The sequence below is a fragment of the Echiichthys vipera genome, assembly GCF_963691815.1.
Source record: "Echiichthys vipera genome assembly, chromosome: 22".
NCBI classification, from domain to species: Eukaryota; Metazoa; Chordata; class Actinopteri; order Perciformes; family Trachinidae; genus Echiichthys; species Echiichthys vipera.
The window spans coordinates 20,865,967-20,884,814 of record NC_139847.1 but is presented as its reverse complement, the minus strand read 5'-3'; the positions used below and the strand labels follow the sequence as shown (position 1 = coordinate 20,884,814).

At 41.7% G+C, this 18,848-nt stretch overlaps 1 protein-coding gene across 2 annotated transcripts in view; it reads left to right on the top strand.

Annotated features, from left to right (window-relative positions):
* Positions 1-18,848, top strand: part of lrch4 (leucine-rich repeats and calponin homology (CH) domain containing 4) — a 67,948-nt gene that overhangs the window by 24,437 nt on the left and 24,663 nt on the right. For both annotated transcript variants that reach the window (XM_083936720.1, XM_083936719.1), the window contains exons 2-6: positions 10,882-11,026; positions 13,929-14,058; positions 14,344-14,449; positions 17,450-17,696; positions 18,507-18,603. In XM_083936720.1, coding sequence (XP_083792846.1) covers positions 10,882-11,026; positions 13,929-14,058; positions 14,344-14,449; positions 17,450-17,696; positions 18,507-18,603 — 725 coding nt within the window. The remainder of the gene's footprint in view (positions 1-10,881; positions 11,027-13,928; positions 14,059-14,343; positions 14,450-17,449; positions 17,697-18,506; positions 18,604-18,848) is intronic.

The window sequence follows — 18,848 nt, the reverse complement described above, 5'->3', positions numbered from 1 at the left end:
CATATTTGAGTTCTGACATAGAGTGTAGAGTGTAAAAAAATCAAATGTAAGAAAAGGGTCCGAAACACCTTTGGGATGAACTCCCGCTAACCATAAGAAAAATCGACTACCCATCTGTAGCGAACGCAGTGTTTCTCCTACCATTATATAACGGCACCCCCGCCCCCCTTGAAGGTCAAGTTATTTTAACTTTATTTTATATGTAGCGCCTGTTGTGAATTCTTCGCATTCAGAGACTTTTATTTTGGAATTATTTACTGTGAAGTCGTGCTGTTTTTCCGTTTCCTGTTAATGCACGCATACCGCTACTTTTCCTGCCGACAATCGCGGTGCAGTGATGATGCCAGTTATGATGTTACTGTTAAGTTGCTTTAAGACACACATCTCAGTCATTAGTCTGATCCCCTGGATATAAGAAAAAAATCATATATATTCATGCATTTCTTTATTTGTGTTTTATTTCAGAAACTGTACGTGCACTGACAAGCTTATCCTCTGTCCTGCTTGTATTTACTATTACTCTCGGAGTAAAATACTTAAATCAACTGATGACTCTCTGAACGGGGCCCTCTGACTGGAGCCCTCTGACTGGAGCCCTGTAGGGGCCACAATCACATCTCACTAAGCAGTTTCAGGGGCCCAACAGCACCACATCACAACAGAAGTCATTTAAGGAGGATAAAGGATATCTATAAAGGATACTTTCCTATAGAACAGGATTATATCTTGTCCTTGAACAAACTAAATAGCCTCTTATTTACATGACGGCATGTGCTTTCTGTCTCTATATGGTCGCACGTTTACAATTCTCCTCTGCTGTCTGTATTGTGCATGGATCCGCCCCGATGTGAGCAAATATTTCTGCGTTTTTGAAAGAAATGCACCAAATGTCAAATGTCTCCTTTGGGTCTCAAGCTGAATATGTTTGGAAACCTCTGCTCCAATTTCAAGCATTCACAGACTCAAGAGCTTAAATGTTTATCATTGCTTGGCAACACCGTGGGATAATCGTAATCATCCAGATTGGAAATTATCGGTGCGCCCCTGTTGAGTCTGAGAGCTGTGCGACAGGTGTGATACTGGATCTGTAAACCCCTCATATTACCGGGTAGTCTGGGCCAAACATGAGTACCAACCAAGGTCCCAGGCCAGATCTCTCCTCTGATTGTCAGGAGGGGTAAATTGTAGTAGTCTGTGCCTGACTTTAGGAAACCTTGGGTTGAGATTATTTGTCAAATGTTCTGTTTCCAAGGTCAAGCCTCTTAAGTTTTATTTTGTGGAAGCTATATTTTCACTTTATGGTGATGATGACACTTAATATTTGGAAGAGGTAGAGCTGGGAAGTAAAAAAACAACACAATTTATCATAAATGGCATAATTGACCATTACTACTGATTACCATGAGCATGGCCTTTGTTGATGGCAGTCAGAGCATGATGTCACAGTCAGTTTCACAACAAATATCTTTCCATGTAACCTCTTTAAAGTCAGTTACAAATTGCATGCAGGTTCAACAATTATGCACATCAACATACTGCAGGAGTGTGCTGCTGTACTACTGTGTGGGTTGAAAGGTCTTGGACATGTTGCCAGCTGGCAACACTGCATCAGTGATTTCATAGCAGGTGTTTTCAATTAGCTAAGAGGGCCCATGTGCAGAGCCAATCAGCATACACTGAGATACGGGTGTGGTTCATTACTTCACGTCTTTTCTTACTTTAAAAAATTTCTAGTTTTTTTTCCCCAAAACTCAATATTATTGCTTTTTTTTTTCTACAATTCACCTTTTATTGATAACCTACCTGTTGTATACACGTTTTGATGCCTTTGTTTATCATCAGATTTCCATACACAGACAAAGTAAACGTGTGTGTCCTGCTCAAAGTTCAGTTATTAGCACACAATAAGTCTCTTCTGTCACAATAAGTCGCTGCTGACACTTGATCACACTGGACGGCAGTAGAAGATGTTCTGACAGCATCAGGTTCAAGAGTAGTTCATTCAGCACCAACAGACTGCCCTTCTTTCCCATCACCCCTCTCTACTTCCATCGCAGTTAGTTTTGTGGTTCGGTCATCTTATGACTGGGTTTCTAAAGTTTACAGCCTGTCACACTGTTGCTCCTGTATTGCAGTATAGTGTCCTAGGTATCTTCATTCGTTTTTCTTTGAATGTGGCTGAAAAGTCATTAGAGCCAAGACAGCATGCATATGCTTATACCATTTTTTCTCACTTCCATTATTCACCTGCTGGTTTCTGTTTAGGAAGGGGTGTTATTTGTTTTTTCCTAACCAAGTAGTGAGTGATTAACTCTTACTACTAATGTTATTTTTATCTAGACATGGAAGTCAACTTACAACAACCTCTTCACGTCACCATTTGTGTGGCCTCACTAGCTATAGGAAGCTGAGTTACCTTCTTAGGCCTAGTCCACACGAACATGGGTAATTTGAAACCAAACTTTTATTTCCCCCGTTCCCATCCCAACCACCGGCGTGATAAAAAATATCTCCGTCCACATGAAACAGCAAAATCTGCCTCCCACAATGTCATGTACATGCCAGAGCAGTAGGTGGTGATAGCACTCCTAACAGGAAGGCCATTTTAGCCAATCACAAGGCTGGAAAAATTCCTACCTGGAAAAACAACAACGACGAATCAAGCCCGGGCAGATTTCTTCGTGTGGACTGACGTGAAGTTGAGTTACTTCTCACTACTGGATATGTTGTGAGTAGTTGTATGAGACACACACAAAGTGCTGATAAGTTGCTAAATGGCACCAGTATTTTGGTTAGGTCTACCATAACAGCAACTTTGTCAGCTGGTCACGTCTAGAGTGATCCACAAGTCTCCATGGATACAACTTACTGTTGGTACCGTGGAACAGTGGGTCACAGTTTGTGTGATAAAGGACAGTCAATATGTAAAAGGCTGAACAGCAACAGAGTGAGAGATGAGACAGGAACAATATGTAAGCAGTGTAAGAAGAAAGTGCCGTCAGGACCGTAACACAAACACGTAACACGTAACACGTGAGCCCCGCAGCTAGTCAGTGTCAGGACCTGAAGCCTCCGTATGAGACGCGCTCGGACAGACTGTCTCTGCCATCTGCCAGCAGCTCCAGAGCCGAGTGACAGCAGAAATTTACTAAACCAAAATAGTCTATGTCGGCTCTTTGGGAAGAAATCAACAGTGGACCTTGAGTTGGGTTTTTGAAAATCTGTTATTGCTCATTTAACCACGTTTAGCTAAATGCATATAGGCACATATGTTGGTCTGAAATCAGCCAAAAAAGTCCACTGGCTAGATTGGGCCAATAACAATCAGCCTATATTTGCAATTACCAGCCTTTGTTGAGAAAGCTTCACCCACAGTGGATTTCCCTATGACAAATCAAATGAGGCTTTGAAGTGTGTACATGAAGTACCACTATCTCATCCCCTCTGGCTGTTTGGATGTAGGAATTTCTGTTTGCATTAGGCAGAGAAGCCAGATCCTGGAGCACGGAAGTCAAATCTAATCCCAAATGGACACTCACTATAATGTCAGCTGTGAAGTGACTCAGCTGCAGGCAATCTGGAATCAAAATGCAAGGGCAGTGTGAGTCAGCTCGTTATCAGGAAGGGTTGTGTTCATCGTGATGTTGGCCTCCTCCTCCTCCTCCTCCTCATGCTGCTTTGTTGAGCTGACGGAGTTGTCTCTGGACCACAGAGCACGTTTGTTAAAAGCCAGCGTCCTGCTGTCTGAAGCATGGCAGGCCAGTGCTCATTCCACACCACATGCTTTTCCCATGATGCTCTTCGTGAGTCAGTTTGGCTTTGTTACAAGAGCTACGAGAACATTTGAGCAGAAATGCCTCCTGGGGAAAACAGAGCAGTGAAAGGGTGTGTGTGCGTGTGCGTGCGTGCGTGCGTGCGTGCGTGCGTGCGTGCGTGCGTGCGTGCGTGCGTGCGTGCGTGTGTGTTGTAAAATTAGTCAAGTCATTGCAAGGTGCTCACGAGTATAGCATTACAAGTGTGTGTGCATGTATCTTCGTGCAGATACTTCTGCAGTAGAAGTAAGTTCCATCCAAACCATCACTTCCGTTTTATATCAAACCAGCTATCTGATTGTCTTTTGCAACAACGGATACAGAGGCTAGACAACCTCTCCATCCCCCCGAACACACACACACACACACTGTTTCCACCCCCATCTATTGTTCAGACAGCTCCCCTCAAGCTATGGGACAGTGAAGATGGAGAGTGTTCAGGCTTTAGAGCTACAGTACACTATCTAGCCACTCACACACTTTTACTGTATACAGCAACACACACACACACACACACACACACACACACACACACACACACACACACACAGTCTCTCACGACATATTGAACCATGCGGATGTATTTATAAAGGCCATGTGAAATGATCCTGATAATGAAAGAGTGTTCTGGATTCTTTGTTCATTCTGACACTGATGTAGAACACAGATAAGTGGTATTAGTAAAGTAAGTATACTGTATGTTCTATTTTATTAAACACACTTATATCCTGTCTCCTTTTATGTACCGGTGTCCCCCCTCTTTTTTTCCCCAGTTTTTTTTATTTTATTGATTTCTGCAGAAATAATATGGCAGTTGTACAGTGTGTCTGCTTTAGAGAGAGACAAGGACAAAGACAAAAAACCCCCCCAAAAAACCGACATGAATCCCGCCATCCCTCCCACAAAACCATGTCAGACACGGTCACAACAACAACCATGCAACCGAATAACATATAATAAAGTAGATAGGTAAAGTAAAACGAATAGCAAAAATACATAAAGTAATTCAAGAAAGAAGAAAAAAAACTAAAAAAGTACGGGGGGGGGGGGGGGGGCGTCTCTCCTTCCAGGCACTAGGAAGTGTCCTCAGCATCATCAGGAGTAACAGTAAGACCATACCTAATCAGAGCCAGCAGTGGCTCCCCGGTTTGGTGGAATGCTCTCAGCGATCCCCTCTGTGAAAACCTTAACTTCTCCAACTGGAGACATTGTAAAATTTCACAGATCCAACTGTTATGAGTCGGTGGAGAAACATGTTTCCATTTAAGGAGAATGTTACGTCTGGTGAGCAGGGTGGTGAAGGCCACAACACGATGTGTAGTAATGGTCAGATTTTTAGATGGTGGAAGCCCAAAAAGAGCAGTCAGAGGAGTTGGTTCCACATTTGTATTTAGAGCCTGTTTGAGGGTTTGAAATATATCAGACCAAAATTCAAAGAGCTTCGGCACGTCTAGAACATGTGTATGTGGTCGGCTGGGTACTGCTTACAGCGGTTACAAGCGTCACTGTGACTAGGGTATATCTTAGCCAGTTTAGCGTTGGTGAAATGGGCTCTATGGAGCACCTTCTGCTGTAACAGACCGTGCCTGGCACAAATCGAAGATGAGTGCACCAGTTTCAGAATGTCCCTCCACTGGTCATCAGTAATGTCTACCCCCAAATCCTTTTCCCATGTATTTTTAGGTGAGACAGTGGTGACTGGGCTCAGAACAGCAATCTTATTATAATTGACAGATATCAGTCGTTTGTGTTGTACGTTGAGAGACAGGAATTGGTCGATCTCAGCTTCAGGGGGGCGGTTCGGAAAATGTGGGAATAGCTTTTGGATAAAATGTCTCATTTGAAGGTAAAGAAAAAAGTGGCATTATGCAGGCTGTATTTGTCCGACATAGATGCAAAGGACGCAAAAACCCCTTCATCATACAGGGCATTAAGTGTTTTGAGGCCCTTATCTGCAGGGTCGTTCAGGAAGGGAGAAACTCATGATTATCCAAAACTGGGGCAAGGACCGAAGCCCTTGGCAAGCCGTACTGCTTCCTGAACTGGATCCAAACTTCAATGGTATTGGTGACAACAACCGGATTAGGTGAGACCTTGTGGGCAGTTATGGGGAGCTGTGAGCAAATCGAAGAATGCAAAGAGCAGGAGGAAGATGTTATCTCAGTATGAGCCCAGGGAGCCCACCGCAGAGCCAATATAGAAGTTTATTAATGTTGTAGGCCCAGAAGTAGTGGCGGATATTAGGGAGTGCCAGTCCCCCTTCAGGTTTAGGGAGTTGAAGAATATGTTTTTGATACGGGCTGGTTTATTCTGCCTGGTGTCCCCTCTCTTATGCTGCCCATTTATACTTAGTAGCTAATCTTAGAGATCAGTAATAGGTTCATTTTGCCATCCTTTATTCTTTATTTTGGTTGTTAAATTGGTCAGTAGTTTATCTGTACAGTAGCTTGATAAGGACTGAAACTTAAAATGGCTTTTGATTGCTTTTACGTCTAACAAACAGTCTGTAGCCCAAACATATTTCAGATGCTGGAACAAATCCATGTTAGGCCAATTTGCTAGAAAAAATACTTAAAAAGATCAGTCAATTGTCAGAATAACATTAATCTCCTCTGACTTAACTAATTCATTTATTGTTTCAGTTCAAAGGTTGACTCGTCTAAGTCTTGAATGACGTTTTCTGGGTCCCATGTAAATGTATACTGTAGAGGGAGATAATAAACGAAAAGAAAGGACATTTAAAATGTAATGGGAAGCACTGACTATAAAAAAATTATCATTAATACTCTTAAAACAGTACAATAAATATCTAAACAATGAATCTGCACACTGTCGATCATATCAGTGAATCGTGTCCCATTTTTTCAGCCCATCTTACTGTATATTAACAAAAGGAATAGTATTTTTTCTTTCTTTCTGATTTTTTTTTTAGTTTAAGTCTTCCAAAAAAAGCCTCCATTGAAGCCCTAACAAAGAGAAGACCTGCCTTCTCCTCCAGCCCTGCTGCTTCCAACAGCAATCAATAAACAGCCATTGGGCTGTCTGCCATTGACAGACTTCTGTCTCATCCTGCTGCCAGTGAAAGCTCAGTGCTATTGGTGCTTTTTGGAATCACTGCATCTTTATGGACAATCTAATAATGCTTTATTGTGTCTGCTGCACGCTCCCATTCCTTTTATCCCACATAATGCAGCCTGGTATGGAATTTAAGTGATACAGACAAGAGGATATGTTGATGACAGGGTCAATACTGAGCACACCCAGTAATACTGTCATTAGGAAAGGGGGAGGTTTGGGAAGAAGAGGCAATTCTTGGAAGGTAGAGGATTTTTTAGGGAGAGGGGAAAGAAAAGAAGGAGACCTAAAACAGAGAACATGGTGTTTATATTTAATCTTAATTAGATTATTGTGGTTAGAACATTTTACTCATTATACGTTACTGATGTGATGTTTTTCCCAGTAAAACAGAACATGTGGGTGAGGTGTTATTTTCGAGAGGAAATCAAGTCTGGATTTGATTGCCCAAAAGTGTGTGGTTTAGGGAGTCAGGATATGGAGCATTGTTAGATCAGGAGGCGGAGGACAACAAGAAACTATATGAAGCTATATAAACCTGCCTATCATATAGTATTGAATGTGTGAATTCTTTGTTATGTATGCTGGTGTACACAGGTTTGGTCTTAGTTCTCGGTAAGAAGAACTGTAGCTACTCCAGTGTATTGTTATCCATCTTTATTCCACACATGAACATACAGGAAGTGTTGGTTGTGGTTACGTTGAAACATACAAACAATAAGCAATAAACATCTTAGTAATAGTAATGATGATAAGTAATACTGAGTAAAGCAATCTCCATGCCCATCCATAATATTATAATCGCAATCTGGCTAAGGTTATAAGTTAAGAAATTATATATACTGAAATGTGAACATATTAACACTCTCTTAGCTATATTTTTTCACATAAAGAAGCCCAGAATGCTTGAGCATGCATAGCAACATGGCGGCCAGTCAGAAACTGCACCACACACTGCAAAACAACAGATAACAAGCAACAAATGTCCAGTGCCAAGTCTCTCTGCATCTACGCACAAAGCGAAGACATTGATAGTCCTGACCTGGCTCCAAACGACAATGTCGCAACTACCAAAGATGTGGGAAGCCCTCGACCGGTAACGTAGCTGCCGCTGCGCCGTTCAGTTGTACCCTCAGAACTGTTCGGGTCCTTTCGGTGACGCTTGGTGATATGGCGGTGACATCCTCAACACGGCAGAGCAGTGAAGTTTGCACAGAATGGATTTATGCGAAGGCCCCTTAATGCATGTGGAGTCACTACAAATATTCTTATTTACAGAAAGAGAAAAAAAGAAGGATTTTGATGTAAGAATACTCAAATCAAAACTCACCAATACTGGAAGGACACTGGATGAGAGCTTTGAGAATGTCTTGTTTCTTTTGTTCTTTCACAACAAAGAAGTATATAGGACTTCAGCTAATGACTATTTTACGCGCTCTGGCTAACTTTAATGGGACCTAAATGCGGCTCTTCTAGACTTTCTAAATGTTATCAGATCAAATAGAACAAATTCATATATTAACACAAGCTGTATCCAAGCCCTCACCACAGCGACTTCCTGGTTGATCCAATACAGAAGTGCCAAAAATTGCAGTTTATCCAGTGGCCATTAGGGGCAGTTTTCATACTAAAGCATTATCTCATTGACCCCCATGTTAAATATGCAGTTTACAGCATAATTAAACCTTTTTAAGGTCTGGTACAAAAAAACATTCTAGTCTGTATGTTTAGGCCATATCTCCATTTGTACCAGGCTAGTTTTTATTTTATTGGAGGTTAAAGTTTATGATTAATTAGGGGCGTGGCCTCTTGAGTGACAGTTGGCCTCTGGCCCTCACTTCTCCTCAGAGGCTAGTTGTCAGGATTAGCATCATTAGCATGCTAACTCCGTCATCTCGACCTGGACTGGGGTCATTCCTGTAGCGGTGTTTCGTGACGAGATGGTTTGCTCTTCGATCAACTGAAAAAACAGATGGTTTAGGAACACAACGTGTTAACGTTAGCTCTGTTATGCTAATTATATACTCGCACTTGCACCATGATTTGAATACAGCCTGCTAGCTATGGCACATACACTAGTTGCTAATCTGGAGCACTGGGAGGATGCGGGCCATGAGGGTCGGTCTTTTACAGTCTGTGAGCATGGTACTGTGTTGAATATCAGTTTAAATCAGAGATCATAAATGCTGGCTGCCTGCACTTCACTCCCATGTTCTCGACTAGAGACTGTACTCTACCCGCTAAAAAATCCCACCCGTTCCCATTACAAAAAAAATAAATTACTCCCGGTCCCAGAAAAAATCTCTGCATTGACTCCCACTTTTGTTTATCTAGTAACGAGTGCTGTACTAGCTCCTGGGCGGTGGTGCTAATGTGGCTAATTCTGTAAACATCACCCAGACAGACGTATCTCTCTCCCCCCAACCACACATTAATGCCCTTTTTTGGTAAGAGGAAATTCAATATAATTCAATTAAATTTTATTTATAGTGCCAAATCATAACAAAAGTTATCTCAGGACACTTTACAGGGTAGGTAAAGACCACACTCTATGACTTATTTATGATTTACATAGACCCAACAATTCCTCCATAGAGTACGATGGCAACGAAAACCTTCCCTTTAACAAGCAGGAACGTCAGACAGACCCAGCTCTATGGAGGACGGACATTTGTCTGCACCGGTTGGGGAGGAAGAAAAGGAGAGAGGAAGAGAGAAAAAATAGACGGATGGACAGAGAGACACAAAGACAGAGAAATGAGGGGGAGTCAAAGTCTGACAAGATGGAGACCATAGACCCATAGGCGAGTACGATCGGATCAAGTTGAGAGAACGGATCTCGACATAGAGGGTACTTCTATTTTTTTGAGACAGTCTATAGTTGTATCACTGGGATTGTGATGTTAATTTATCCACTGATTTACAGACGTCTCTTTTTCTATTTAAGTCATTAGAATAAAGTCTTTTTGGGCCCAATGACATCATGTGACTGAGACAGAATTTGTGATTTTACCATTTGGCCACTATTTCAAATGGACCACAAAGTCCAGGGCATTTCCTGGAGGCCTGACACACACCTAAACCATAGTCTGTAGCTGCTAGGAGCTCCTCGAAGGATGCTTATTGGTCGGAACCATGGTGTTTCAAACACATTGCTTGAAGCCTGGCAAGATGGATTTTGGTGTGACGTGATTCAGCCGTTCATGCATGTGAATCCATCTGTTGTGCAAGGTAACAGCAATAAAAGTAACTTAATTAGGGTAAATATTGAAAGCGTGATAATGTACATCTGGGCCATGCTCTGATAAGTTAGGTTCATCTTCCTACCTTCCTGTATCCTTCAAGATGGATGAGAATTGCTGATATACAGTAACTCTGCCAACAGAAGTTACTTTTTGAAATGCTCAACCAGTTTGGTCAGTGAGGATTGGAGTGCCAACATTCTGTCACAGCAGTGTGGGTTCCCTGCTCGGAGCTGTTTGGTCGTTTCAGGCTGGTGGTTTTTGAAAATAGTGTGGATGCTGTCATGTGGCACAAGGGCACAGAATATAAAACAAGAGAATGAATTTGATTGATGTCATTGGGGTTAAAATCTCTGTTTGGGGTTGAAGGGTACAAAATTAGAGAACTGTAACAAAATATGCTATCAAATAGTGTCATGGGAATTGTAGGGTTCTGCTTGACCCATACTTGATTTCCCTGCCGCAGCTGCTTCCATTTTGACCATTCTTTTCTGCCTCTTGTGAATGTTCCAGTTTTATGGAAGTACGATGCTAAATCACTTAATTCTTCACCCTGTTTGCTTTCCCAAGTCTGTTTTTCTTTGTTTGGAACTGATTCGTATGTCAGTTTATGAAAATGAAACATGCTTCGCCTGTTTAAGCTTGAAACTTTCAATATTATTTTTCCCATAGCAATTGCCTCACTTTACTTAGTGTGGTGGCAGTTTGAATACAAACTAAGTCTAATGATTGGTCTTTTTGTGTGTTGTCAGATTTGTCCAAGAACCGCCTGTGTGAGTTGCCGGAGGAGCTGTGTCAGTTCATCTCTCTGGAGACACTGAGCCTTTACCACAATGGGATGCGTTCACTGTCCTCCAGCCTGGGCAACCTCCAGGCCCTCACCTACCTCAACCTCAGGTAAATCTACACCATGCTTACAGTCCAGATCTAGTCCCTTTATTCTGTTGTAGTGTACATTTCATTCTAACTAGTCTAAGTTAGACATGTCCCCTTTTGGAAGGCCCTGACGCATTAAAACTAACATTGTCAAACACTGAGGGCTCCATCTTCCCTCTACCTGTTTTCAATGTTTTGGCCATCATCTCTATTAGTGATTTAGTTCAACATCTGTGTGCATGGTGTCTGCAGATTGTGTTGAATCAGAGGGGTTCTCATGCAGCATCAGAACAGCTGTCATTATACACACAAAGCTGGAAAATAACTAATAAATAAATAAAATAACTAGAAATAAGTGTCTTCACTTATAGTCGCCTAATAACAATGAGTTCAAGTGTGTGTATTATAGGGAAAAAGATGATGTTTCTAATAAATTGTACATTGGCAGGGTTCTGACATATCCTGGAAAAGCTGGAAATTTAGAAACTAGTTTTCCAGTCATGACCAAATATCATACTGACCATGTTGTTTTAAGTGTTTAAGCCTTTACATAAACACCGACCTTAGTGTGTATTTATTATGTCTTTGACTCGTGGTAGCTGCACAGTGTGACGCTTAGGGGCGCTTAGGGTTAACGGATGGGAAATAGAATGCTCCCTTTTCTTTTCAAGTCTATATTTTCTTAAGCTGCAAAGGTGTTAAATGGGTCAAGACTAGGCCTACTGGTGAATTATATGACCTTGTGAACAAGTGATGTCCTGTATTTTCAAGAAATCTCCTGGAATGTGCCCTGGAAAGTTTTTTAAGGGCGCACTCACACTGTCCGTCCGTACCGTGCCCCGGGCTTTAGGGTACTTGTCCCCCCCTCCCTCTCCAGGCCCGTTTGTTCTCACACTACCTGGGCCTCGGCGAATGCTTCTTGCTGCCTATACGTCATCACGCCGTAACACGTCACACGCATTGATGACGTCATCGCGATGAGTCGCTTTGTTTACAAATCTTTCCATAGACCTCGGAGCTCGTACACGTGCGCACGCTCGTGCTTGTACATGTGCAGACGTGCTTTACATAAGCCCACCTCTCCCAAACAGGCCGTGGTCGGAAAGCTGGCCGCAGCTAGGCGCGATCTAGGCTTTCCCGTAAAACCAGTTTGGGCACGGATGAATAGTGTGAGTACGCCCTGAGTGATTTCTTAAAAAAAAAGCCCATAATTCAATCTCTTGTGTTGTTCCCAATCCATCTATCTTAATTATGTTGCTATGGTACAGCAGTCCAAATGGTTATTACAAACTAATCAAATAGTAAAAAGTAAGCTGATCCGTAGGGCTGTGCGATATGACGTTATGTATCGTATGAAGACAGAAAAACGTCTCGCGTTTCATATTTTGCTGAATCTGAAAGGACTCGCTCTGTGCACACAGACCAGTCTACACACACCAGACGCACGACACACACGCTCCGTGTGTGACTCTGACACAGGTTGCAGTGTTTCAGTGGAATTCAGACCAACAGCGCCATGAAAGTGAAACTACAGTTCTAAGTATATTGTCAACTATTGTCAAAGACAGATAAAAACAAAACACATTTATATTATACCCACAAACACTTTTAATAAGATTCCCGTATCAGAAATCACATCATTTAGAAACTTCCAGCAGCACTGGACTCGAGTGCACCTGCCGTAGTCCTGTGTCAAGTGTTTACAGCGCAGAATCAGAGGGCGTATAACGTTCACAGTGCAATTAAAAAGAATAAATAGTCCAAGAATGTAATAGGAAAATTTATTTTGCAGTTTGCTTTTATTCATAGCCTATATTAAGCAAAATAAAAATAAAAAATAGGCTATATATTATAAAAATCAATTTAAAAAAGCTATATTTTGATATATATCATTATCAGAATATGAAATGATCTACATTGAGATGAGAATGAATGAGATTTTGGTCATATCGCCCAACCCTAAGCTGATGTAACCAGTTAAAATTCAAAGGGGTGTTGAGGTCTTAAAATGTATGGAAAAGGTCTTAAAAAAGAGTTTAAAAAGTTTTCAATTTAACTTGAGGATTCCTGCATATACCCTGGTATGTTTGTTAGTGTGTGGTGGGTAATAAACACAAGAAGAACCATATTCTATGGAGTTATGGAATGTATTATTCAGCATTCCTTTAGCTGAATTATATTGTCTGAATACTGTGGTTTGTAGCAGTCTGTGGTGGTCGGGGATGACTATAACTTCATGTGGAAAAGCTGAAAATGAGTGCACGCAAAATGGTTGTACTTACATTGCACACAAAAAGTGTTTGCACACAACTGTGGTAAGTACAGTATGTCAAAGTTTAACCAGGACGTTGTTCGGTCAAAACCCAAATGAATGAATCTCAAGTTGTATTATCCATTTAAAACTCAACACTCACTCAACACTTTGCATCCGTCTCACAGTTTGCAGCTGCATGAGCCCTCTAAAGCACTGCTGCTGTCTGGACTTCAGCTACATTTGGACTTCAGCTTTTGTTTGGGCTCGAGATGAAGAGAGGCTGTACAAACCCCCGTTCAAACCTTCTCACAATAACAGAACCACACTGACAACCCTTTCTCCTTCACACTATTTCATTGTTGCTAGGAGACCAGAGAAGCCCTCCAGGTGGCTGCTAATACAGGCAGCAAAAGTGTTGGCTCGCAGCAAACATACTGTACATTAACAAAGACTGTACACAGGTACAAATAAATACATTTATAAGGTGTGTGTGTGTGTGTGTGTGTGTGTGTGTGTGTGTGTGTGTGTGTGTGTGTGTGTGTGTGTGTGTGTGTGTGTGTGTGTGTGTGTGTGTGTGTGTGTGTGTGTGTGTGTGTGTGTGTGTGTGTGTGTGTGTGTGTGTGTGTGTGTGTGTCTGTGTGTGTGTGTGTGTGTGTGTTTCCTCCACAGTCGTAATCTTCTGTCCAGTTTACCCCCGTCGGTGTTTCAGCTTCCTCTCCTGCGAGTGCTCATAGTCAGCAACAACAAGCTGTGTTCACTGCCCGCCTCCATATACTCCCTCACACACCTCCGCCAGCTGGTATGATAAACACACTTACACCCACACACATTACTGTCTCCGATCAGCACAATGTTTCCGTGTATAGAGCTCAATTAACTAATTTCTATAGAAGGAGAATACAAGTCAAACACTAGTGTCACTCTTTCAGTGCAGATTTTTTATGTCCATGTTGGGTCATAGGCTTGAACACAGACACTAAGTTTAAAGCACAAGGTCTCTGAGGTCTCCCCAGATCCATTTCTGATGTAGTGAAACATGTCAGTGGTCAGTTTTAGCTGTAGTCTTTGTGCCTGTGTCCGTCAGGATGTGAGCTGTAATGAGCTGCAGTGTTTGCCAGCAGAGCTCGGCCAGCTCGAGAGTCTGAGGGACTTAAACCTGAGGAGGAACCAGCTCACCACTTTGCCTGAAGGTATGTTTGTACACACTTGACTGCCCGTTGACCTCAAATCTCCTCTTGTTATCTGTTTCCCAAAATAAACCCAGTGTGATCACCTCAGCTCATATTGCTCCCATCCAGCATTTCTCAGTGCTCTTTGATGAACCGAAGTAACCCTAGCAACCTCAGCAATATTTCTGTCCAGACCTATGGAGTGACTCTGCATAGACACATCATCAGTACTCCTCCATTAGTATTTAGTGCATCTTTAAATATAGAAGATGATAAAGATTTTGTATCCATTTATACTATGCTTTGTTAAGCCTGCAAAGTATAATCAACCCTAATCAAATTAAATATTAAAAATAGTATTAACTACACCTGCAAGCAGGACCTGGCAACATGCAGAGGCAATGCAATTTGGAACAGTAGGTCCATGGGCACATGGACGCAGCACAGATTGTAGTATGAAAAAGAAAGTGTGGATATTCGAATTAGTAGATATTGCATTTGTCCAGCTTGTGGCCGATTGATGCTGGTTTTTGCACAGACCCTCAGTGCGGCAGGGGAAATAACTTTTCCAAATAAGATAATCAGAGAAACTCCTTCAAAGTAATGCACCACCTTCTGTTCGACTACAGTGTACCAAGTCTTTCCTCTATAACTTTCATATTGTTAGGATTATGAAAATTGTTTTGATAACTTTTGATCGTAGGGTTCTAAAGATTATGTGTGCAAAATGTTGTGCTGTGAGACTCGGCCTTGGTCTTGGACTTGGCCGAGGACGAGTTCGCAAAAGTAGGTTTGAAGATTTTTCGCATCATTTGGGTATTTTTCATTTTTGTGTAACGGCGCCAACTAATTTCCGATTGATCTTAAATTTGTACAGAGCCTGAAGTTTCCATGGAGAACTACCAATCCGAGTCCGATGTTTATCAGACTAATTATTGCGAAGATATACAATACTTCCTGTTATGAGAACATACAGGAAGTTGTTTCTTCATGACGGACAGGTTTTGGACTATGACAGTTCTTTTGATAACTTTTCATCAAGAGGATTGAAGGATCATTCCTGCAAAGTTTCCGTGGTGATTGGAGTTTGAAAAAATAGGTTTTTCATTCTTTTGCGATTTTCTGCAGAAACATCCCAAAAAAAAAAAAATCCCAAGATTCAGCACCTTTCAGAGAACTTGTGGATTTAAGAAATCTATATTTGTAATATACGATGTGGAAGTTAGAGGCCAAAAAGCCATTTCCTTGATTATAGCGTCACCTTGTGGTGGACATGTCATTTTTGGTGCGTTCTGTTGGGGCACCAGTCTATATCTCCCCTGAAAGTTTTGTTACGATAACGTACGGTTAATGCTTCAGTATGAGTGATATTCAAAACAGTGCCAAAGCCTCAGACGAGCATCAGAGACTATTGTTTTAAGTTCATAACAGCGCCACCTAGTGGTTGGTTGCTGTCAAATTTTGTAGCTGGCCTAAGTCAGACATAAGAAACGTGTTTACCAAGTTTTGTGTCGAAACAACACATTTTGTGGAAGATACGCGGCACTTCCTGTTTTGACTGTAATTTACAGGAAGTTGTTCCTTTGTAATTTATGCATTTATTAGAGTATCTAAATTATTTTTTATAACTTTTGATAAGGACCTACCAAACATTACGTGTATCAAGTTTAATCTTGATCGGACACTGGGCCTAGGAGGAGTTAGATGAAATGGACCCCTAATTAAAAGCATATCTGAGGTGGGAACCTCACAATTCCATTCAGAGGGCTACGAGGTCATGATAAAACAATAATCAATTTTTCACGCTTCATGAATCCCACCTAGGATTTTCTTATTTTTCTCTTATTGCCTTGTGTAAGAACAAAACAATAAGAAAACATTCATGCATGAGGCCCACTGACTCTTCTACATTGAGACATAGACCTTCCCCCAGCCCCATTTTTTTATCATGGACTGTAACGTAGAATTTCTCCAAGTTAGATGGTAATTGCATTATTATTGTGAGCTATCGATTGTTGACATGTAGAAGTATTGAACTGCTTCTGACTACACAGCCTGATGGCTCTTACACCATTAGTGCCTCATCTGGTGCTCATTAGGAGGAAATGAATAAACAAGTAGACAGGAGCTGCTTCAACACGATTGTTCTAAATTCAAACTTTGCCACATTTTTTTTTGGGCTGCAGTAGCTCAGTCCATAGGCGACTCGGCTGGGAACCGAAGGGTCGCCGTCGAGTCCCTGTGTGGACCATGAAGCCGAGGTGCTGTTGAACAAGGCACCGTATCCACAACTGCTCGGGGCGCTGAGCCATTGGCAGCCCCCTCGTTCTGACATCTCTCCATTAATTGCATGTGTACAGGTCCTGTTTGTGCATGTGTGTGTATTTTGGGCCTTAATAATATAATAATAGAGATAAAAAATGTAATTTCCCCTTGCAGGATAAATAAAGGAATTCTTCTTCAATGAAAACTAACTGGTTAAATATGTCTTATGTCTTATGGTGACCTGACCTGACATGACACTTGATGGAAACAATTTACTAAAATGATGTAAACACTTAGGCTTTAAAAACAAATAAAGAAGCTGTAAAAAACCTTAATTGTGGTGGAATTACCTGTTCTATAATGACTCACGTTGTCACTTTCTATTCTCTGACATCAAACTTTCACTTATTTTTTCCAATTGTCTCCGCTTCCTGCAGGTTTTTCCACATCAAACAGCTGTCTAGGAAATGATTGTTAAGGCTTTTAATGTGAAACATCTGTGCAGGAGTTGCTGAAAATTTCCAGCTGAAACATTGCAAATAGTTAAAACACAGACATAAAAACAATTGCTGAAATAAATGAAATGACAATTAAAATGGGAGTCATGTCTAAAGTTAACTAGAGCTTCTGACCTAGAAGCATACAGAGAAATGTTATGTGCAGGTCCCAGTTTTTGTTTGTATCATGCAGGACGCAGCATGACACATTACACTCAACACTGTGACTGATAAATTCCCCTCTCTCTACTCCATCCAGAGATATCTGAGCTCCCCCTTGTCCGGCTTGATGTGTCCTGCAACCGCATTTCCCACGTGCCCTTGTGCTATCGCCACCTCCGGCATCTCCAGAGCATCTTGCTGGACAACAACCCGCTGCAAATGCCACCTGCGCAGATCTGCTCCAAGGGCAAATACCATATCTTCAAGTACCTCAACATGGAGGCCTGCAAGAGGAGCCAGGAAGAGCTGGAGAGACACCTGAGACCCACTGGGTTTAACAGCTGGTGAGGAAGACTTTCACTAAGATAGCTTTATCACTTCACTCCCACTACAACCACAAAGTGTCCCTTTGTGTACTAATTAAAAACTGAAGGTACGACCTATTAATCAGAGCTATGGAGGAGTTGGTAGGTATATTTTGGTTTCCCATGCTTCCAGTCTTCATGCTGAGCTAGGTTTACCTTGTCCTGCTCTCAGAACGAAAGCAAAGAAGCTTGTTTCCTAAAACTATTCCTTTAACAAACCAGTAAGAGAGCATTTCGTGCAAGCACTGGAATATCACATCAGGGCTAGAGTTGGTCGCTTTATAGAGACAGTGGAATCAAAAAGGAGGCAGTGTACTGGCTGTTGTTCAGGATAGACAAGTGTTTTACATTTAAACAGATAGTTAGACATAAGTACTGTTTACTTATAGTGATAGCTACTAGCTAGTCATTTTTGGGATTATGATATTTGTTGCCACCAATATGAACTTGAGGAAGCACACACGTATGGCATGAGGTGCAGCTAATGTAGAATAGGGAAATGGATGATAAATGAAGACAGTGAAAGGGTATGTTAACCAAGAGGAAGCAGGGTTTATCAAATATTGATAAACTTGAATGGACCCCTTTGAGCTGCCTAGTGAGCGTTTTCCATAAAAGAGACAGGACCAAGGACAGAGATAAGAGAGAGTATTTGACAGAAGAGCTCTAAGTCTGATGGGGAGAAGAGAAAAAAACCTGCCCTTTAGACTAATGAACCAGAATGTCACTGTGTGTTTGCTTGTGTGTGTTGGACTCCTCCTAATGTGTGCTCTGCATGTTTCCCTACAGTCTGTCAGACCAGGAGCTGTTCACAGGTCAGTTTGGAGGGCTGGATTCTGGCTTTAACAGTGTCGACAGCGGCAGCAAACGGTGGTCTGGGAATGAGGTAAAACTCGTGGACACGCTCAGTCATTTGTTCACTGTACTAACATGAGTCCTCAGTGGACGACCCTGATGAAAAGTTAGAGGTGGACAGGGACACAATAACCCTAACATAGAGTCAAAGCAGAACGATAACTCATGAACTAAAATATAGAAACGGAGTACAATAGTACATTTTATATGCTAAAATAATCAGTATTTCTTGGTTGTGAAGCAGCAGAGAGGCTGTCGAAACACTGTCCAAACCTA